A 21,973-nucleotide genomic window follows, 5' to 3' on the forward strand; every position below is an offset into this window, starting at 1 on the left:
TCTCTAGATGCGCCTGTGCATACATGTGAAGTAGTACTGTAATGTACTGTGTGGCTTCTTTCTTTTTTGGGTCGAGTGGTTTACTGGGGATTGAACTCAGGGGAACTCCACACCACCAGGGAGCCACACCACCAGCCCTGTTTTTCGTATTTTTATTTAGAGCCAGGGTCTCATTGAGTCGCTTAGCGCCTTGTTTTTCCTGAGGCTTCGTGCCTTCTTTCATTTACGTGTTCCTGAGGTTCATCCTTGAAGCGTTCTTTTGGTAGTGTTAATTTCTTTATTCTTTTTAGGACTAATAATATTCCACGTACAGGCATCCCAAACATGCTGCACTTTGTCCATTAGTAAGTTTATGCTGTTCTGGTTTCCAGTTTTTAGCTGCCGTGAATTACACTCCTGTGAACACTCATGTACAGATATTTCTGTGGACCTATGGAGGGGAATTGCAGGGTCATATAGTAACTTTAGCTCTTTCAAAAAATTGCCAGATTGTTTACTTCAGTGGTTTCCCCATTTAGGGTCCCCACTGGCTGTCCCCACGTCCTTAACCCTTGGTATCTTCTCTGTTAGAAACTTGCTGTATGTGAAGTGGTCTCTTGTCATCGTTTGATTTGGATTTCTCCAAGGGCTAATGGTGATGAAGTTTTCATGAATTTGTTGGCTATTTGTGGAACTTTGGAGAAGTATCTGTTTATAGTCTTTTACCTGATTTTAATTTGGATTGTTTGTCCTTTAGTTGTTGAGTTATAAGAATTCATTGAATGTTCTGGGTAATATATCCCTATTAGATAAGTTTGCAGATTTTCTTTTCCAATTCTCTCTCTCTCTCTCTCTCTTTTTTTTTTTTTTCCCCTCTGTTGATTCTATTCTTGGAAGCACAAAAGTTTCTAGTTTTCATGGAAGTTCAGAGGCTTTATTCTTTGTTGCTTCTGCTTTTGATTCATCTAAGAAACTGTTGCTTTAGCCAAGACACAGATTTACATCTATGACTTTATAATTTATATTTCAGCTGTTAAACATTTTAGGTCTTTGGTCTAATTTAATTTCATGTGTGGTGTGAGGTTGGGTCCATTGAATCTCATTGTTAATTGTTTTCTCATTTTCCTTTTTGGATTATTCATGTGTAGAAATAGAGTTGAATTTTGCATATTGCTCTTGTATCTTGGAACCTTACTGAACTTGTTTATAATTTTTGTGGATTACTTAGGAATTTCTCTGTACAAGTTGTTCTCATCTATGAGAAGGTAGTTTTACTTTTTCCTTTCCAGTACAGATGCCTTTTATTTCTTTTACTTAATTGCTCTGGCTGGAACTCCAGGACATGCTTGTTACTGATCTGCGATGTTCTCTGTGGGTTTTCCATGGATGTTCTTAGTGGTTGATCTAAGGCTTACAACGGAGAAACAGGCCTCCGGTTTATACTAATTTCAGTGGCATGGTCTTTCCTCTGGTGGCTCTGCTCCTTCCACCCTCGTTGTGGTATTATTGTGGAAGGTGTGTCTGTGAGTGTCACAAGCCTAACTGTGAGTTATTGAATCACCCTTGTATTTACATGCCTGCCTTCCAGTGCTCCTGGTGTTGTTGTGGGTTTGAATTACTCTGTAACCATTTGCTTTCACCTTCAGAAACTTCTTAGCACTTCTTTTTTTGGGAAGGTGGGGGTACTGGGGGTTGAACTCAGGGGCACCCAACCACTGAGCCACATCCCTCCTATTTTGTATTTTATTTAGAGACAGGGTCTCACTGAGTTGCTTAGCGCTTTAGTTGTTTGCAGAGGCTGGCTTTGAACTCACAACCCTCCTGCCTCAGCCTCCCCAGCCACTGGGATTACAGGTGTGCACCACCATGCCCGGCCTTCTTAGCACTTCTTACAAGGAACAGATTCTCTGAGCCATGGTTGATCTAGGGATGTCTTCATTTTGCTTGTGTTTCTGAAGGATAGTTTTTCTGGACATGTTCTTGGTTGACATTTTAATCTTTTAGCACTGGAATGTGTGATTCCAGGCTTCCTGGCCTCTGTTGTTTCTGATGAGGAGTTTGCTGTTAGAATCATGTATAAGATGTGTCTTTTTTCTTTTATTGTTTTCCATATTTTTATTTGCCTTTGTCTTTGCCTTTAAGCTTTTTGATTGTGATGTGTCTTGGTGTATCTCTTTGCATTGTTCTCTTTGGAGTTCATTTATCATACTTGGTGTTCATTGAAGTGAATTCTTTCCAAAGTCCAGTTCAGCAGGCTTTCAGTCTGTCTGTCTGTCTGGCTTTCTTTCTTGACAGTCCTGGGGATTGAACCCAGGGATGCTTTACCACTGAGCTACACTCTCAGCCCTTTATTTTTTATCTTGTGACAGGGTCTCGCTGAGGTGCCCAGGAGAGGCTTGAGCTTGCATTCTGCTGCTCAGCTTCAGAGTCTGGATCACAGGGGTGCACCCCTGCTTCTGTTTTCCACCCTTATTTGGTTGAATATTTTTTCTGTCTGTCTCATCTCTCCTTCGAGGACTTGAGTCATATCTATGTTGATGTACATGGTGGTGTTTCATGCAGTTTCTGGGGCTTGGATCATGCTTTTCTGTATTGGGTGTATCATTTTGATGACGTCTGCTCGGTCATTTTGCTTGTTGTTCTGACTTGAACACGGGGAGCTCTATCTGTTCTCCCTGTCCGTGTGCAGCCTCTGATATTTTTTCTGTTTTGTATTTTGGCCAGGCCCTTGGGCTTAGTGTAAGCCCCCAGGTGTCAGAGATTCTTCTTCAGCCCTCTTGGCCTGCTGAGGTTCTGCCCTGGGCCCTGCATCTGTGGCTTGGAGATTGCTGTCACAGCTCAGGATGTTTACATTTTTGACCCTCCTGTGGCCGAGGACTGGTGCCCTGGGAATTCCCTTGGCTGATTGCCAGGAGGGTGCAGCCTGGATGTGCTGAAGCCTCTGGTGGCCTGGTGGCCAGGAATGCTCATCCTGGCAGCTGCTCTGGGTCAGCAAGTGCTCTCTCAGGCTGTGCTCCAGTCCCTCTGCCATTGGGCCCCTGCTTTCTAGTGCCCCTGTCTGCTGTGACTGCAGCCTGGACCCTCTCTTGGCTGTGTCCAGAGGGCTCTTGGCATCCCTGTCCCTGGCCTCTGTTAAACCTTGGCCCACTCTGTTTAGCTGGTGCTGCTGATCTCTGGGAGCCCGGAGGCCCTGTCCTCATCCTGCCAAGGTCTCTTTCCCTTCTTATGGCCTACCTCTTCCGGACAGGATCTCTGATGGGGCTTGAGGAGTAGGGCAGGAGCAGCATGAGTGTCTCTCAGGTGACACCCTGTCTCCTAGAGGGAAGTGGAAGGTGCTTTCTAGTCTCTCTTGGGCCTGCTGGTGAATTGGGCTGGGGCTGATCAGGACTGAGCAGCCTGCTTGGTGTGGAGCTTCTGTTCCAGGGTGGCCAGGGGTGGGAGCCTGGTTCTCTGGCCTGCCCTGCCTGGGCAGCATGGGACAGAGGAGGTGGGGGAGGGCACACTGCCACCTGCCCCTCCTTTCCACCGAGGTCCCAGCCCTAGATCCTGGGTCATTTCTGTGAGGTGAGGGTGGAGAGGGTTTGGCCAGAGGCCCCGTGAGGGGACAGTTTCCTGTGCTGAGATGGTTGCTGTGGGGAGTCTCACTCACCCTACTGGCCTGTCCAGGCCACATCTCCCCTGTGGCTCTGGCTTTCCCCCTGTGCTAGCCAGGCTTGTGAGATTCTAGCAGCAGGTCAAATCCTGCTGGACACAAGATTAACCTCAGGGAGAAGGAAGTGAGTTGAGTTGAGCAGGAAGCCGGAACATGACATGTGACGTTAGAGTGGGCCATGGAGCCTGAAAGTGTTTCTGAAAATGTTAGACACTGAGCCCAGTGAGAGGGAGGAGCGGTTACGACAGCACAGGGTACTGGGAGACTGAGTTGGGCGGGTCACTTGAGCCCAGGAGGCCACCTGTGCCACACAGTGAGACCTGGTCTCAAAAACAGCAGAAAGCAAAAAAAAAAAAGGCATATTTGGAGGAAAAATTAACAAATAGAGCTTGGATATATGAAGAATGCAGTCATTGAACTTTAATGTGGAGTAGAGAGGGAAGCAGGATTATTAATTTCTACATTGATACTGTTTGCCTGTCCTTGAACAGCCAGACAGTATAAAGTCAGTATTCTATGTGTTAATCTCTGCAGCTGTGCAGTGATGAGATACAAAGTGGCACTCTGGGAAAGTGTCCCAGTATGGGTACAGACCTGGGCATGTGGTGATCCCGAGGGCACCCACCAGGCCCTCCCCTCCCAGGGGCCGCTCCCTCTCGGGCAGCCCTCTGACCTCTCCTCCTCCCTTGCCAACTTCCTCCGACCCTTGGGAGAAGCGCAGGTAGCTGTGGTCCTGCCCTGCCCCTGCTTGGCGCTGGCTGGTTCTGCCTTGCCTCCCTCCTGTCTCTGTCTCTGCCAGGTGGGGAGGCAACATTGACCTTAGGGCTTTTTGGATGGGGCAATGTAAGACACAGGGACAGGAGAAAAGCATTCTGGTTTGCTTAGAGCTAACACATGACATGGGAGCGCTGGTAAGGAAATAAAGATCCACAGGCAGAACCTAAGTGCTGTGTGCGTGTGCGCGTGCCTATGTGCTGGGGTTGAGCTCAGGGCCTGCCAGATACTAAGCACATGTGCTCTGCCATCCAGCTGCACCTCCAGTGCTTCTCCCCAGTGCTGCTGCCCGTGGTTGGCCAGAGACAGTTGTGAGAAGTGACTAGATCATGTGGGAGGCTAAAGGAAGCCGAGAACTGTTTCCACAGGCTCTGTCTGTACAGAGCTCCAACCTCAGCTTCCCATCCCTGGATGGTACAGCACAGGGCACACATTTTCTGTTTGGGTTTCATCTCTTCTTCTGCCTGCCATCATCTTCAGTGCCCTTAGCTTCTGCAAGAGGGGAACCCTCCCTGGGGGTCATGGTGCGTCCCTGTAGAGGTCATGGAGCTTGGGTCTTGAAGGAGCCAGGTGGCATGGGTCCCTCCCCCTTCAGTGTGCTGGAAGTGACTTGGAGGGCAGAATCTCCTGTGAAGTGGGAGTGTGGTAGAAAGCCCGTGAGGGGCTGGAGGGAGCTGGCTCCTTGGTGAGGCTTTGCCCACTGAAGTTGCCCCTTGCAGTGTAGTCGGGAGGCGTAGCAGGAGCAGAGACTGCCTGTGGACGGAGGCAAAGTGGTGGCCTGGCACAGCCTGCTCTGGGGACAGGTACACCCAGGTCCTCCCTGGCAGAGAAGAGTGGGGACATGTTTCCCTCTCAAACCATGGAGCCAGCCTGATGTCTTCTTTCTTTTTGGGGGGCTAGGACTGGGCGTTCATCCACACTGACGTCTTTGCCAAGACCCAGATAGACCCCAGTGCTTTGGTGCAGAGACTGGAGCTGGACCAGACGAGCCCCGCCTCCCTCAGGAAAGGTGCGTGGCTGCCCCGGGAGGTGCAGGAGGGAGGGAGGGATCTGGGTGCCCTGTAGGTTACCCATGGTACCCGTACTGTTAAAAGATTTGTCTGAAGATGCTAAAGTAGAACAGTGATGGGAAGCACACACGGCCATTACCGCCTGCAGCAGACAGGTATGGAATTATCTTGAAGCGGTGCCAGACTCCATAGCATTTCATTCCTAAGCTCTTTAGTGTCTATTCTTAAGGGTTCTTAAATGAAGATGAACTTAGATAAATAGGCAGTATAGTTCCTCAATATTGCACACATATGACTACCGCTTCCTGACTGTCTCACGCAAATTCCTTGTACAAGTCAGGTGCTGGTGTGGGCTGCACATTGCCTCCCTCCATCTCTGCTGTTCCTCTTGGCTGTTTTCATCATGTGGCAGCAGGCTGTTTTTATTGTCACATACCCCCTATTTTGGATTTTGCTAATTGCATTCTCCTGGTGTCTTTTGTTTCTGACCAAGCAGCCTTTTTAGCCCAAGCTTCTGTTTTGAGCTGTGGCTTGCAGGGTGGAGGGTGGCCTTGCCTGATGGTGCACATTTGGGAGGTGAGGCACTGGGCCTGGGGCTACCCACCACCACGTGTTCTGGAGAGAAGCCTCTTAGATGCCTAAGTGGTGTTCTCTGCCTTGGGATAGCAGAGCCCTGAGACCGGCAGTGGATGTGACTGGAACACAGCCCCTCTGGGCAGGGTTGTTTGCCCTGGTCTTTTTTTAACCCTCCCATTGTGCACTTTAATCTTCAGTGTTTAGGTAGCTGTCATTTTTGTTTTCTACTCTGACAGTCATTTTTTTTAAATATTTTGTTAGTTATTGGTGGACCTTTGTTTATTTTAATGTGGTGCTGAGAATTGAACCCAGTGTCTCACATGTGCTAGGCAAGTGCTCTACCACTGAGTCCAGCCCCAGCCCCTGACAGTCATTCTTTGTGGTCTCCCAGCACTCCATGGAATCTGTACATAATTTTCTTACCTCTTTGCCGGGTTTCTGTTCTTGCGACTAAAAGGCTCAGGGGTCACTCCAGTTAAACTGGGCTAACTGGGCTGCACGAAATAACCACACAAGAGACACAAATACCTTTTTCTTTGGGGTCGCTGTGACGGCTCCTCTGACCTTAAGGGTCCGCGGAAAGAGAGAGAAGGAGAGCCCGCGCTGACCCCTTTTATTGAGGAGAAGCTATTCAAATGAGGCAAGGGGCCAGGTTTCAGGGGCTGAGTCTATCTTCATGATGTCCACTGTCAGCAGGTTGACTGACACCTGGGTAGGCCACACCCAGGGCACAGTAAGAGGAGGGGACACACACAAGGCACTTCCATGGAAGATTCCATCCTAAACAGGGCAAGGGGTTATATTACAGACGAACAGGTGAGCGTAGCTCCACCCATGGGCTGTAGCAAGACACACCCATGCAAGAGACACTGACCCTTGAACCCAAGAAGGGTAGGGAAAGCTCTGCCATATTCCTGCGACTGAGCGCCTCAGCACCCAGCCGGGGAGTGTGACTCAGTCACGTGTAAGGTTGGTCTCCCACACCTCTTGCTGGGTGAGTACACACACAGCTCCTGGGATTTTCCTGTGAGTTTTTGAGGTCTGCATCTATTGCTTGTGGGCAGCTCTTGTAAGCTGTAACTGCACTCAGGTGGGGTTGCATGTCAGTGGATCTCCAGGGGTCTCACCTGTTTTGTTGCTTTGGGTCTTTAGGATTGCTTGGGGACAGGTGTTTGAGTCTCCTGCTGTCCTTTCTGTCTTGGCTTCGTCCTGTTACAGAGTCTTAGGGCACATTCCCTGGCGTGGACAGCAGCTGTTGGCTTTGCTTTGGGCTGCATCCTGTCCCCGTGGTTCCCTGACTGTGTTGCGGGAGTTCTGGTGGGAGCTGCCCTGTGCCCCGGCCTGCACTGTGAGCCAGGACTGCCTGAGGCTGGAGCCTAGGGCTACGGTTGCTTCCATGACCTGTGTGCTCACTCACTCTCTGAAGGTTTGTCTGTGTTTGGGGCCACTTTGGTCAGTTTCCTTAGATTTGAATGAGTGCTTTATGTATTGTAGAGGCCAGCTCTTCATAGTTTTATGCAATTAACTTTTTGAGTGTTTAAATTTGCTGCAGAGAGTTGGCCACTTTGGCGGCCTGGTTGATTCTCTCCAGCAGCAGTTCCGGCCAGGTTTCTTTCCAGTCCCTTCCCTGTGTGTTGCTGCACTATTTAAAGCAACCCCTTCCCAACTGTGAAACAGGCTTTGTTGTATGTCAGGTGGACGTGAAGTTCACTTTCATTCGGACCCCTCTGCTTATTCAGCCTCGGTTCTCTTATGCAGAGAGATGGTCTTCTCATTTCTGTGCCGGGTGCTCTGAGATCCACTGGGCTCTGGAATTCCTGCCCCTGTAGTGTGTCCCTCTCGAGCTATCCTACACATTGGGGTGCACCTGCCCAACATGGTGTCCCTGGTCCTGCCAGAAAGGTCCATGGGGCATAGGAGGGCCACTGGGCAGGAGAGAAATGCCTCTATTTACAGCATGTTCTCTGTGGCTCTGCAGCACCCTCCTGGGTGGACAGTAAGGCTTGTGGCTGAGTGTGAGGGAAATGTAGCCCTGAGCTCCCTGGATTCACTGGGCTCAGGCTGACCAAGCTCCACTGAGTTCTGGTCATCCATGACAAGTGCAGGGCTCTCCACCATCTGTGGTTTTCAGGTCCTTGGCTGCTGACAATACTGCGCTGGTCTGAACCATCTCAGTGAGTTCTGGACACCTGACTTGAAGAGGCCTGAGTGCCCACCTGCTGAGAGAATGGCTCTGTGCAGGCACCAGCATCACCAGGCACCCTTAGCATGCATAGCACCAGTCCTGCCTCAGGGCTCCCAACCTTGTTTTTCATACTCTTCAGGGACCCTGAGGCTGGGATTCTCCTCAGAGCCCCTCCCACCTCCCAGTGTCCTGGACAGATCCTGAGCCCCATGGAGTCCTCTGGATTTGTCTGAACTATGCACAACTGGGTCCTCTTGGTTCCCTGGTGGAGAGGTCCTTGCAGCCACCAAGGCTCATTACGTATCTAGGAAGTAGCAGCCCTGCCCTGCAGAGAGGGGGTGTGGGAACTTGCATTCGCTTGGGGTCACCTTGTCTTTCATACTGAATTGAGGTGTTTCAGACAGTTCTAGGTCACCATAGCTGAGACAGGTGGCATTGGCTTCCTAAGCCTGGAAGACAGCAACCACAAATGTCACTTTCCAGGAGTAAACCCAGAGAGGTACTTCCTTACTTTTCTAAGGACATCAGGGTGCAAAAGAGGCCCCCCTTTTATAAAAACTTTTTTTTTTTTTCTTAGTAGTTGTTGAAGCTTTATTTTATTTGTATGCAGTGCTGAGAATCCAGTCCTCACACATGCTAGGCAAGTGCTCTACCACTGAGCCACAACCCCAGCCCCAAAGGAGCCCTATCTACACCTATGACAGCCCTGGGGTGGGACTACAGGAACCCTTGAGCATGTCAGAGAGTGTCAGAGCAGTGACTGTGTTTTGGCATGGGATAGGAGCCTTGGGTATGGTTGAGGGGCTCAGGGCTGTGCTCCCCTCCAGCCAGTGGCTTTGGCTAGACACCTGATGATTCTTCCCTCTGTTGGGCTTCTCCTCTATTGGAGATGGTCATGGCATTTACCTCTTAAGTTCTGCTGATTATTGAGGCTAAGATGAGTTAATTGTTGTGAAGTGGTCCTTGCCATTGGCAAGCGGGCGGTGATCCTGTTCTGTGGATGAGACTGGCTAGTAGAGAGGAGAGGGCTTTGTGACTGCCCAGTGGGGCCAGGCCTAACTGTTGCTCACAACTCCTGTGATCAAGGGCACTGTCCACCCTCGGTCCTGTGGTCCATAAGGTGGTGACAGACCTGCCTCATAGCTGCTGGGGTTACCTGTGTATCCAGAAAGGCCCAGACACGGTCAGCAAATGCTGGTTCCCTGCTCCTCTGGGGAGGACCCAGGGAGGCAGACGACCAGGCCAGGTGGTTCCGGAGGAATCTGAATCCTTATGCTCACCTGAACTGTGTACTCACTGTGGACAGGTCACAAAAGCCTGTGGGTCCTGGAGCTTTGCTGCCACTGCACCCTGCCTGGCAGTGACCTCCTTCAACCCTGTCTGGTCTTCCCTGTCCTCTGCCTAGCTCCTGTGGCTCAGCTGGTTCCCCCATCTCCTCCATGGCAGAAGTGCTTTCGAGGGCTAGCTGACAGCCAGCCAGCCAAAGCCTTGGAGGTCATGCTGCACAGCGTCCTTTGGAGAGTGCATATATATAATGCCTTCAGTAAGGGTCAGGCGCTGCGTCCTCACAAGCTCTGCTAGTGTGGTCTGTGTCTGTGGCTCTCTTAGCCCATTCAGCGTGGGCGGCTGAACTAAGGTCACTCGTGTGAATTTGGGGTGACACAAAGTAAAACAGACATGAATTACCTTTACACAAGCTTCAGGATGGCTTTCCCTGACTCTTGGCCTCAAGCTCCCCAAAAGGGAGAGCAAGAAAAAGTCACTAGAGGTTGACACGAGAGAGACAGGGGCACATTCAGAAGTGAGCTTTTATTTGGGGGGGGACGCTATTCTTAGAAAAAGGGCAGAAGGGGTAGGATTACAAGGGAGCAGGTGAGTGTAACTCAACCCTAGCTGGTATGCCTATACCTGAAGCCACGCCTTGCTATCTGAGCTGGGACAAGGCCTAAGTCACTACCAGAGCCCCCTGCATCAAGACTGGAAGGTGTTTGTTCAGAGGGGCTTCCCACACTGTAGCCCACCCTTGAGGGTTACAAGGGCTGGAGTTCTAGACTGGTATCCTGGTGTGGGGAGTGGGGCTCCGCATTCCTGAGGTCCTGATCCTGCCTGGGTGTCCGGGAGGATTCGGGGGAAGTTGCCCCTGACTGCAGTGCCACCCAGCCCAGCCACACTGGTCCTTGGGGGATCCTGAGATGCCTTTCAGGGCCTTTGTACAGTGCAGCTCATCTCCTGGGAATTGCCTCTGGCTGACTACAACTGGGCCCCAGGGCTCTGGTGCATGCCCTCCCTCTCCCACCCTGGGCCATGTAGGTGACTGTTGGACCTAACAGCATTCTGACGGAAGGTGGCAGGCTGACTCTTCCTCTGTCCTGAGGGCCAGCTTGGTGGCTGGAGTGTGAGAGTGCTGGCCCCACAGGGTGAGCCCTACAGACCTTCAAGTAGGCAGTCCCCATGGGTGTGGAGGGGCCCCTTTTCTTGGCTGAGGTATCCAGAGGTCCCTGGGGCAATAGGCTGTGCCTCTCCTTACCACGTGTCTCCCTCTTTCCCAGACCCGCTTCCATTTTTGGTGTTCATCACCTCTGTTCCTAACGGTCAGGGCCTGGTCCCAGCAGGTGTGGGTGTTCATGGCTGCCTACTCCCTTGGCCGAGCCGTGTGGGTGCAGGTTGTGCATAGGACTGCATCCCTGGCTTGGCCACCATTTAGTGCCCTGCTGGGCTGCCTGCATTAGCATAGCACTTTCCCCACACGCCCTCCTTGCCTGGGTGCAGTCAGAGATGGCAGAATCCTGTGCACCTCTGTCTGGCACGGCTGGAGGAGGGAGGATGGCGACTGCCATGGGCTCCTCACATGCACACATGGGCTCCTCACTGCCTGCCAGGCTGTGCCTGCTCCCCGGAAGGTGGCTGGCCTGACTCCTGTGGGAGCATGACTGCTGGCGTCTTCGTGTTTCTGCTGGAACCTTGTGGGCCAGCCAGCCTGGGATCCCTTTCTGCCCCTCAGCTTCCCTCTGCGCCCGTGCAGTCAGCCTGTTACAGGCAGGGGCTCTGTGCTGTCTGCCGGGATCTGCTGGGCTCTGCAGCCAGCAATGTGTGGCTCCTCCTTGGGGGGAGGGTGTGGGTGTGAGCTGAGGCTGACCCAGAGCATCCCCCCTCAGTCAGCCTCCACCCCTAAGGACCCTCCGCCCCCTACCAGAGTAGCCTTGGTCTTTGGGCCAGGGCCTGTGCTGGAAGAGGCTTCACCTTGGACCACGTGTGAAGTGGCTTCTCTCTGAGAGGGGGTGGAGGGGGTGTGGCGGGTCTAGGGAGTACCTGCCCCCTGTGCCCCTCCCTCAGTCAGCCTGTGCACCACACACCAGCCTATCAGATGGCCGTGGTGCTCTTGTCTGCTGACTTTGGGCATGAAGCTCATCTCCAAGCAGAAGGCAGGATGTGTAAGCGTCCGGAGGATGTGATCTGCTCTTGAGTGTCCTGTGAGGCAGCAGTAGGAGGACATGCCGAGGAGCTGGTTGGGCTCACCCCCTCCTGAGCCACCTCAGTGCTCCCTGTGCTCCGCAGCTGGTGAAGGGATCGTGTGGGATGTCCACCTGGGCACAGAGGGGACTCCTCGCCTGCTGGTGGTGGTGACAGCCTCGACTGTGAAGGCCAGGGTTCTGCAGTGGCGGCCTCTCCAGCAAGGGAGGCAGGAGGGGCTAGAGAATGCTGGCCGTCTGGCTCTGGGGGCCAGAGGGGTCTCAGAGGAGGCGGGACAGCTGGCGTGCCCCGTCAGCCTGTCCTGCTCCAGATGTGGAGCCAGCCCTGGGGTCACTCTGCTCAGTGCTCCTCATGCTGTACCTGTGGCAGAGACATGGCCACTAGAGTCCTGATTCCTCTGAAAATTACTTGTGTAGAAGATGACGTTTAGCGGTGAGGAAACAGCACTTGCATTATCAGGAAGTCGACGCCTGGTCTCATCTGATGTGGCCTCTGGACCGGGCCCTGTCTCTGGCCTGCTCACCAGCCTGTTCAGAGCTGTGGCGCCCTGCCCTTTCAGGAGGCAGCCAGTGCCTAGCAGTCATTGGGACCCTGACTAAGCTTTGTCCCACGGGTTCTCTGGCCACAGGGAAGGAGAGGTGTCTGGTTAGAGCTACCTTCTGTGGGTGAGATGTTAGTCATTTCTGGAACTTTCTGTCAGGGACATGGGCCTGACCTGGCGGTTCTTCATGACGAGCTCAGAGACTGCATCCTCCTTTCTTTGTGGCTCTGTCTCCAGCTGATTCATAGTTGTGCTCCTGAGGAAGCGGATGCTGTCTTGAATGGTGGCCCTTTGGTTGGGGTGGCTGTAGCTGTTGGAAGTCCTCAGCACGTCCCTGCTGGGGTGGAGCTTGGCTGGCAGGGTGCACAGAGCCCGCCGCTGGGTGGCTGGGCCGATGGGGGGCCTGTTGCTGATGAATGCAGATTACTGCCTCTGGGTCCAGTGGACGCTGTCCTGAGCCTGCTGGGCTCTGCCCTTGACCTGTCAGCTTCCCGCTTGTGTCTTTACCATGGGTATTTTCCAAACCCCTCATGCAGTTGCCCATGCAGGACCAGTGAGGCTGGTTGTTCTGGGTGTGCTGCAGATTGTCCTCTGAGCCCAGCCCTCCCAGACAGCAGTACAGAGGGATGCTGTGTGCATGCCTGGCTGTGGGCTTCCCTCCATGTGGCTGGTTGCCAGGCAGCTGTGGGTCAGGCACCTCAAGCCGCGTGGCATTAGAGCAGGTTGGTGTGGGTGTGCGGTCCCTCCCCATGCTGGTCCCAGGCTGTGCTGCTGTGTGGTGCATGGCAGGCAGGTCTTCAGGGACGTCCTGAGGAACTTCTTGGGATGGACTCCAGTTGTGGGAAGCACCGTGGATTTCACCTGTGTTCTTTGTGCGCCTGAGCAGCAAGTAGACCACAGCACAGGGCCTGGCACCGTCCCCGTGGGCCTGGCTGCAGGGAGTCTGTGTTTTGAGCAGAAGAATGAATGAAGTAGTAGTTGGGCTGATGCTCCCCCAGAAAGATGGGTAGTTGAAGCAGATGCAGAGGCGGCCCCAGAACTGCTGTAACAAGGCTGACCTGCGCTGCTTGAGGTCAGTGCTGCTGGCCACAGTGAGGTGACAGGGGCACTTCCTGTTCCAGTGCCTTATTTCTTCTCCTTGCGCAGGTCAGTGTGGCTGGCAGGCTGCCCTTTGCCTCGGCGGCTGTGTGCACTTAGCTTAAGGGTACTAGGTGTCTGGTTGAATTTACTTAATTCCAGTAATCTGTAGGTCTTTCTTGGGGTTTTCTTCATACACAGCGATGTCATATATGTGAATGATGACAGTTTTATTTCTTTCCTTTTCTCTCTCTTTTTTCCTTCTTTTGTGGTATAGGGGGTTGAACCCTGGGGGCATTTTATCACTGAACTTTATCCCTAGTCCTTTTTATTTTGAGACAGGACTTGATAAATTGCCTATGCTGGCCTCAAACTTGCCATCCTGCTGCCTCAGCCTCTCTGGTGGCTGGGATTACAGACGTGTGCCACTATGTCTGGCTCAGCTCTTCCCATTTATAGCCCTTTATGTGTTTTTCCTGCCGTGCTGACTTGACTGGTAGTGGAGTGAAGGCTCCAGCTCACAGCTGGCGTGCTGCTGGGGAGTCCTGGGCTCCTGCCATGCATGCCTGTGGGTCATCAGAAGTCTCTTCTGTGCCCACTGAGACCGTGGGGTATCGAGTCCTCATTTGTCTTTTGTATCAGCTCTGTGATCTTATATCCCATAGTGGACTGCAGAAAGAGGTGGGAGGGCACCTGGGGCTTGGTCATCTTCTCCATGGCCGCCCTTCGGTCTGGGCAGATGTGGAGCCCTCACCCGGCAATATCCAGGAGGAGGCTGATGTTGGCTGTGGATCAGGGCTACCTAAGATGGCGATTTGGAAAGCTCTGCATGTCAGCCAGTCTTGTCCACCATGGAAGCTTGTCTGTGGTTCTGAAAGCCCACCTGGGCTCCTGAGGGAAGGTGCTTGTGGGATGAGCCCTTTACCTCGTCTCAGACCCAGGAGAAGGTGATGGGGACAGAATGGGCAGAGGTGGGAGAGAGGGTCGGCATGGGGAGCAGGACGGGAGTGGAGCTGCCCATGTGGACTACTGTCCAAGGCCTCCCAGCTCTGGGAACTGCATGTGGTCTCTGTTGTGAGTCAGTCAGAGGGTTTGGAGTCCCCCCTTGACCTGCAGCTTGGTTCAGGCACCTGAGAACTCATCCTGGGAGAGGTTTCTTTCCAACAGAAAGGGTGCTTTGAGCCAGGAAACCTGGTGCTGTGTGTTTTAGAAAATGTGCTGATGGAGCCCTATGGTTAATAATCTTGCCAGTTTTCTTCCAGGGCATTATCTCTGATTTTGGTAGTTTGTCCTCAGTGTTTAAAAATGCCTTTGGGTTTTTCTTTATGACAGAGTTACAGAGGAGACTAGGAAGCAGAAAGACAAGGTGCAGCTCAGAGGCATCCCTGTTCCTCTGGTGCTGGGCTTGTCCTGAAGCACTGCCTCCTGGTAATGTCCTGGGGAGTGGCTTTGAACTCTTGATCCTCCTGCCTGTCCCACAGCGTTCCTCTTGGAGGTGCAGAGGTTCTGTTGGTTGTGCGATGTGATTGTCAATGTGGGATTGTCTTTGTGTGCACATCTTTGTGAACAGAAGCTTACATATTTGGAGGTACAACCCTAGTGGGGTTTTGCTGAGTTGAACGTTTAGGACATTGGATGTTGCCACGTGGCCTTTTGGAAATGCTGCCCTTAGGAGTCCTGTTCACAGTGCCCCTCTAGTACATGCCCGTTGGGTCCAGACCTGGGCCCTGCTAGGATGGAGAGAGGACAGTGGTTTCTATCTTACAAGATGCGCAGTTCTTTTTTTTGGTGTGGGGGGGTACCAGGGATTGAACTCGGGCACTCTACCACTGAGCCACTTCCCCAGCTCTTTTTGTATTTCATTTATTTATTTTTTTTTTTAAGAGAGAGAATTTTTTAATATTTATTTTTTAGTTCTCGGCGGACACAACATCTTTGTTTGTATGTGGTGCTGAGGATCGAACCCGGGCCGCACGCATGCCAGGCGAGCGCACTATCACTTGAGCCACATCCCCAGCCCCTTTTTTTGTATTTCATTTAGAGACAGGGTCTCACTCAGTTGCTTACCTCCTCACTTTTCCTGAGGCTGGCTCTGAACTCGTGATCCTCCTGCCTCAGCTTCATGAGCCGCTGGGATTATAGTCGTGCACCACTGCTCCCGGCAAGATGTGCAGTTGTTTTTTTATTTTTATTTTTATTTTTTAGTTGTTGGTAGACCTTTATTTTATTTATATGTGGTGCTGAGACTCGAACCCAGTGCCTCACACATGCCAGGCAAGTGTGCTACCACTGGGCCACAGGCGCAGCCCAAGATGTGCAGTTCCTTATGACAGGTTCCACAGGCCAGTGTTCCTCAGTTGCTGCCTGATTTTTGTTTTTGTTTTGTTTTTAACATTTACTTTATAGTTGTAATTGGACACAATGCCTTTATTTTAATGTGGTGCTAAGGACCTGCCACTGAGCCCAAACCCCAGCCCCAGCTGCTGCCCGTTTGTGCCTTTTTCCTGCCCCCATGTAGGCTTTTAGTTTTTTTCTTATTAATGTGAAAAGGCTGCTTATGTAGTAAGAAAGGGTCCTGTTTTATTTTCTGCAGATGATATCCCCCCACTAGTAGTTCCTTTTGAATTTGTTTATGTAATTTTTACTTTTTTACCTTGTGAAGATTTTAAATTTCATCATGGTAAGATTTGTTGTTGTTTGGTATGCATGTGTGTTGTAACTCCTCTGTTGTTGTTTTAACATTTTTTTGGCGGCATGGTCTCTATATTGCTCAGATCAGACTTGTACCTGTGATCCTCCTGCCTCAGCCTCTCCAGTAGTGGGAGTTACAGGGGAGGCCACCACACTGGCTTTTGTCGTGCTTTTAAGTTATCTCTCATATCCATGTGCACCTTCCGTCAGGCCTGTCCTGGTGTCCAGAGTGAGGCTGTGACCCCCACCCTTTCACTGTGCTAGAGCTGCCTTTGCTGGAGGTCGTGGTGAAATGTGCCCAGGCCTGTGTGAGATGGGGAGCGGAGATCGACACTGTTGCAGAGAAGCCAGGTGCACAGACTTTCCTGGTAGCTCTGTAGAGTGGGGGATCACAGGGGCCTGGTGTGCTCCGTGCAGCTGAGCAATGTGCTGTGGCGTGGTGTGGCTCCTTGGAGCAGTTGCTGTTCACAAGGGGGTTCGGGGGTGTTGCCTCCAGGAGGACTGCTAGCAGCATCTCACCTTCACTCTTCCTGTTGAGGGTCCTCAGAGCCACCAGTCCTCTCTGGGCTGGGAGCTCTTGGCCATGCCACGGGGACTGCCGGCCAAGTGGGCTCTGGTGACCAAGGCCATTGCAGGGAGCTGTGGTGTGGCAGCAGAGTTGTTTACAGCCACTCGCAAGGCAGGGCCATGGTGGGTGTTTCTAGGATCAAGGTCAGAGAGGTTATTTCAAGAACCACCCTCCCCTAGTGCTGTCATCAGCTGGAGCCCTCTGGAGGGGGCTCTGGAAACCCCAGTGACTTTGGACAGTCATGGCCTTGGCCGCCCAGCTGCCTTCTTGAGCCATGCCCCCCTCTTCAGGTGGGCCCCTGTCAACTGCCTTCTGGGCCCTCATGAGGCTTCAGAGAGGAGTTGTGGTGTGGGGTGTGGCCCAGGCCTGGTCTCTTGTGAGAGTTCAGTCTGTGCCCACTCTGACTCATCTCAGCTGTGCATCTGTGTGGTCACCAGGAGGCGCTGGTGCGCTGAATTTCAGCCCAGGGTAGACACTGGCACAGACTGCAAACAGTGCCTGCTCTGAGCAAGGCTCGTCCTCCTTAACCTTCTTGGCTAGTCAGCAGCAGTCATCATGATCAGCCCCAGAGTTTCTGTTGCGGGGTGATCCATCAGTTCTCCCCAACATTTCCCCTACACTGAGACTGGTCCTGGGCTTGGGCAGCATTGGGCAGTCCTAGCTGATCCCTGCCAGGTGCTAGATATCTTGGGCTGTTGAGTGATGATCCTCCCAGGGAGGGGCAGGGAGGTCATTTTAGAGCCATTGAGGGAATGACTGGCCCCTCACTGGCTAGGGTTCCGCAGGGTTTGGTTTAATGGAGATGTTGTGATTCGGATGTTAAATGTCCCCAAAAGCTCATACATAAAGGCTTGGTCCCCAGCTGATGGTGCTGTTGGGAGCTGGTAGAGACTAGAGGAGGTGGACCTGATGGGAAGAAGCCAATCACTGGGGGCGTGCCCTTGAAGGGATGTTGGAGACCTCCTCCTCTTCCCCCCCCCCCTCTTTTTTAATATTTTTTTAGTTGTAGATGGACACAATATCTTTATGTTATTTATTTATTTCTATGTGGTGCTGAGGATCGAACCCAGGGCCCACACATAGGAGACAAGTGCTCCACCACTGAGCTCCAGCTCCAGCCCAGCTTCCTCCACTCATCCTTCCTGCTGCCACAAGGTGACAGCTGTGCTCCAGCACACACATGCTGCCGTGATGGTCCACTTGCCGTAGGCCCAAAGTGAAGGGCACGGATCATGACTAGAGCCTCTGAATCTGTGAGCCAAAATAAGTCTTTCCTCCTTTAAGCCATTATTTCAAATATTTTGTCTTGGCAGAATGGGCAGCTGACACACACTGGGAACTTGGCTTCTCTGGCATGGTGTGGTGTGGACTGAGCAGCCAGAAGGACCCGGTGGAGCTCTGGGCCTCTGTGCAGAGGTGGCCTGGCATACATGCAGGGTGCAGGCTATGAGGCTGGGCTCCCAGCACTCGGTTGACTGCTCATGCTGGCTTGATTTGCTACAGTTCTGGGGCGTTTTGCTCGTCCTTGAGAATAAGCTGTGTTGGGTCAGATGGTGCTTTAGATTGGGCCAGGCCTGCCTGGACTCTTGGCACTGCTCCGAGTTCTGATTCTCTAGTAAAGAAGCTCAGGCTGGGATGATGTGCCCTGCGAGGCTGTCACCTTGTCCCTCTTCGGAAGTGTTGCTGGTCATGGACATGGTCAGGACAGGGCCTGCACCCCAGCTTCTGCTTCTGCTGCAGTTGCTCCACAGAGTGGCCGGTGCTTGGCAGCAGCCACTAATCAGTTTGCTTGTTTTGTGTGCCTTGTTCAGAGCTCAGACATCAAATAGCCCAGCTGACGTCACACAGGGCCCCTTGTCTTCATGGTGGGGTGTACACACCTGCCCTATTGCTGAGCGGGCCTGGGCCTGGCTTTGTGCCCATAGGACTGTCAAGAGTTGCAACCTTATAAACCTTGGGGGGGCGTTCGGTCTGCCAGGTGACTACGGGCCTGTCCAACGGCCAAGGAGGTGGGAGCAGATGTCGGCCCACAAAGCATCTGCAGCCTACTGAGTCTGCAGCCCCCAGGGCTGCTGCAGTGGCCCTGAGCAACCTCTGCAGTCAGCATTCCATACCCCAGCTCTGCGGGAATGGCCTGTTTGGGTCCTGTTTCCTGGGTACCATGGAGATGCGTGTTTGGGAGCTCCCAGGGGCCAGGCTAGAGGGGCCCTCGCCAGGATTCCTGACCTGGCCTGCTCCAGCTTCCTTCATTTCAGCATGACATAGGCAGGTTACTGTCTGGGTCAGTTTCCACTGGTCTTAGATTCTTCTTTTTTCTTTTGAAGTAATTTCAGAATTACAGAAAAGTTGCAGGGATCACTAGAGAGAATCCATTCCTGCTGCGGTTGGGGTGCACCACCACTGGGCAGTCCGCTTGGGCTGCCGTCCTCCTCTCTCCGGCACTGTCCTTGCTGGGCCAGTCCTGTTTTCCTCTCAGCCCTCCGTGCCCTGAGCCTCACAGCATCCCTGACACCCGACCTTCAGGATCTGTTATCACCTTACTTGTGGTTTGATGCTGTGCCCAGCCACGTGGATACCTCACCCTCCCTACCCTCCTTGGCATGTGCACAGGTCTGCCACCCCACTCCTGTACCTGCTGCAGTGCTGGGGTGCTGTGCACTAGGAGGTTGTCCCACCAGCCAGAGGAGCAGCTGTGAGGAGCCCTGGGCCCCACTGCCTGCCCTTCACCTCACCATTCCTGCCCCTGCCCCCCTTCCACCTGGGCTGAGGTGTGCACAGTTCTAGCCTCTCCCTTCAGATAGGCAGTGAGAGGGCAGGGGTAAGTGAGAAGGAGAGCAAGCTGGCTCCAGGTATATCTGGAAGCAAGGACACAGACTATCCAACTCTGGCTCGTAGCTCTGGAGAGGGCCTGAGTCCCTTGGGAGTCAGGGCATGGAGGCTCGTGCCTGTTCCTGAAGTGATGTCTGATGTAGCTTGATGGAACTTGCTTCTGTATTGTTTGTCCTTAGACATCGTGAGTTCTTTGTTGTGCTGGCCAGGAAAATCTGCATGCATCAGAAGTCAGGAGACAGAGTCTTGTACAGACGTGTTCTGGGGAGAGTGGGCCTGAGGCTGCAACCACATCACCTTGGGACAATCAGTCAAGGCCAAGGACATAGGGAGCTCTGTTTGCTCTGCTCTATAGCAGACTTGGGCAGAGAGCTGCACACAATGAGCTCATCGCCACCCACACTGTGCCCAGCCAGTGAGGCTCCTTTTCCTGCATGCAGGACTGAGCCAGGGATGCACTTTGCTGGGGCTCCCTGTAGGGTGGTCTTCTCCAGGGGTGGTGACCATTCTCTCTGGTTTATGGCATAAACTTACACATTATGGCAGAAGTTCATTCTACCCATTGCCTGAGGACACACGGGCTGTGAGGGGTTCAGTGACAAGTGAGGGGCCCCTTGTCCTACACGCCAACTCCTGCAGCCCAGTGCTTGGCCCTGGCCTCTGTCCTCAGTCCTGCTTCTACACCCAGGAGCAGAAAGTTCTGCACTGGCCACAGGTAGTGTCCCCTTGCTGGCGATAGCCCATCTGGACTCTCTCTGAGCTGTGGCTGTCTGCAGTGCCAGTCTTAGAGCTGCCTGAGGCTCCAAATGGCATTTCTCAGGCCTCTGCAGGGCTGGCTTGTCCAACCTGTGTCCAGCCATCAGTTAACTTCTGGATAAGCTGAGGTCACCACAGGGCACATGATTTTTGGTCCTGCCCCAGGTCTGTGCATTGGGGGCACATGGGCATGATGGGCCTGGAAAGTCCCACACCCTGCACCTGGAGGCCTAGTGCCCTTTCTGGTAGCTCAGTGAAGCTACACCTACGACCACATCTTGAGTCCTGGTTTATTTGGGGGACTAAACTTCCAGATCCCATATTCCCAGGATCCCTTCAGCAATGTGGTCCCCTGCGCACAGGTGAAGTCTCCACTCAGCCCAGATTGAGACTGCTCTACCTCTCTGATCAGGGCCCAGCTATCACATTGCACTGAGGTCCTCATCCACAACAGTTCCCTGTGACCCTGGACATGTTACTGCCCCTTTTGAGCCTCAATTTTCCCATTTGGGAAGTGGGGCCGGTTTGTCACATTCTTTTTTTTTTTTATACTGGGAATTTAACACAGGAGTGTTTTACTTCTGAGCTACATCCCAGCCCTACTTATTTTTGAGGTAGGGTCTCACTAAGTTGCTGAGGGCCTCAGCCTCCTGAGTAGCTGTGATTACAGGCATGCAGCACCACACCCAGCTCATCAGTTTCCTAGCTGAAGTGTAGCCAGTTCTGAGTGGCTTCGGGTGGTCAACTTGAGCTCACAGAGTGGCCGTCTGCCTTCACAGGTGATTGGTGGTGGCAGTGTGGGCCTTGGGGAGCAAGGCCTGTTATCTGGCTGCATCTTTCCTGAGGAGGTGGGCGTCTCCAGCAGCCCAGGGGCCTCAGCAGCACCATAGACCCTGTGGCTTAAGTGGCAGTTTATGTCTCCTAGGCCTGGTTTCTCTCCTGAGCGTGTAGACAGTGTCTTCTCACAGGGTCATCTTCTATGCCTGTAACCTGATGTTTTAAGAACATCAGTCAGAGCCGCGTGCAGTGGTGCATTCCTGTACGCCCAGCAACCCAGAGTCTGAGGCAGGAGGATCCCAAGTTCAGGGCCACCCTGGTGGTAGGGTGGGAGGTAGGTCAGTGATAGAGGGCACAGGGTGCTTGGCAGCCCTTGACGGGGAGCTGTCCCTGGGCCTTTGTCTGTAGCTTGGCACACACTGCTCCAGCTTTCCTCATTTCCCTGAATGAGGGCACAGCTGCCCTGGCCCAGGCTCTGTGGCACTGCAGTGTGGCGGTGGCTTCTGCTGTGCAGGGGACCAGCGGCCCTCCCTGTTGGGTGCAGCTTGTGCTTGTTTCCCCTGCCCTGGAGCCAGGTGAAGCTGTGCTGAGTGGATCACCTTCAGAAGTGGCTGGCAGGGCTTCAGACCTGGCGCTGGACTGACGCATCTGTGGGGCCCAGGCTGTTCGCTTGTCTGAGCTTAGAGGAGCACGCCCCACTCCCACTGCTGCCCCGCCCTGGGACAGTGTGCTCCTCCAGAATTCTCTGAGGTGCAGCACGTGGAGAAGACCTGGGGTGCGGGAGGCTCTTAGTTTGAATGTGGTCAGCCTGGTTATAGAAGGGACAAGCAGCCGGATGACAGCTGAGTACTCTGTCATCCTCAGACTAGATGGGGCCAGTGGGCACAAGGCCAGCACTGGGGGTCCCTGACAGTGAAGGTGTCCAGCTTGGCTGCCTTCGCACCACCCCACCCCACCCCACGGGGAATCCTTCTTTTCTTCCTTCACTGGGGCTGTGGTGTGGGCTGAGAGCTTTCCTAGATGGAGTCCCAGGAACCCCAGTGCTATGGGACCAACAGACAGTGTTCCTCCAGTCCCTGGCACACAT

At 53.0% G+C, this 21,973-nt stretch overlaps 1 protein-coding gene across 1 annotated transcript in view; it reads left to right on the forward strand.

Moving 5' to 3' along the window:
• Positions 1-21,973, forward strand: part of Slx9 (SLX9 ribosome biogenesis factor) — a 36,033-nt gene that overhangs the window by 478 nt on the left and 13,582 nt on the right. Inside the window, exons 2-3 of the mRNA XM_015478854.2 lie at positions 5,055-5,090; positions 5,306-5,414. Of these exons, the coding sequence (XP_015334340.1) occupies positions 5,055-5,090; positions 5,306-5,414 (145 nt within the window). The remainder of the gene's footprint in view (positions 1-5,054; positions 5,091-5,305; positions 5,415-21,973) is intronic.

Source organism: Marmota marmota, unplaced genomic scaffold, assembly GCF_001458135.2.
Source record: "Marmota marmota marmota unplaced genomic scaffold, marMar, whole genome shotgun sequence".
NCBI classification, from domain to species: Eukaryota; Metazoa; Chordata; class Mammalia; order Rodentia; family Sciuridae; genus Marmota; species Marmota marmota.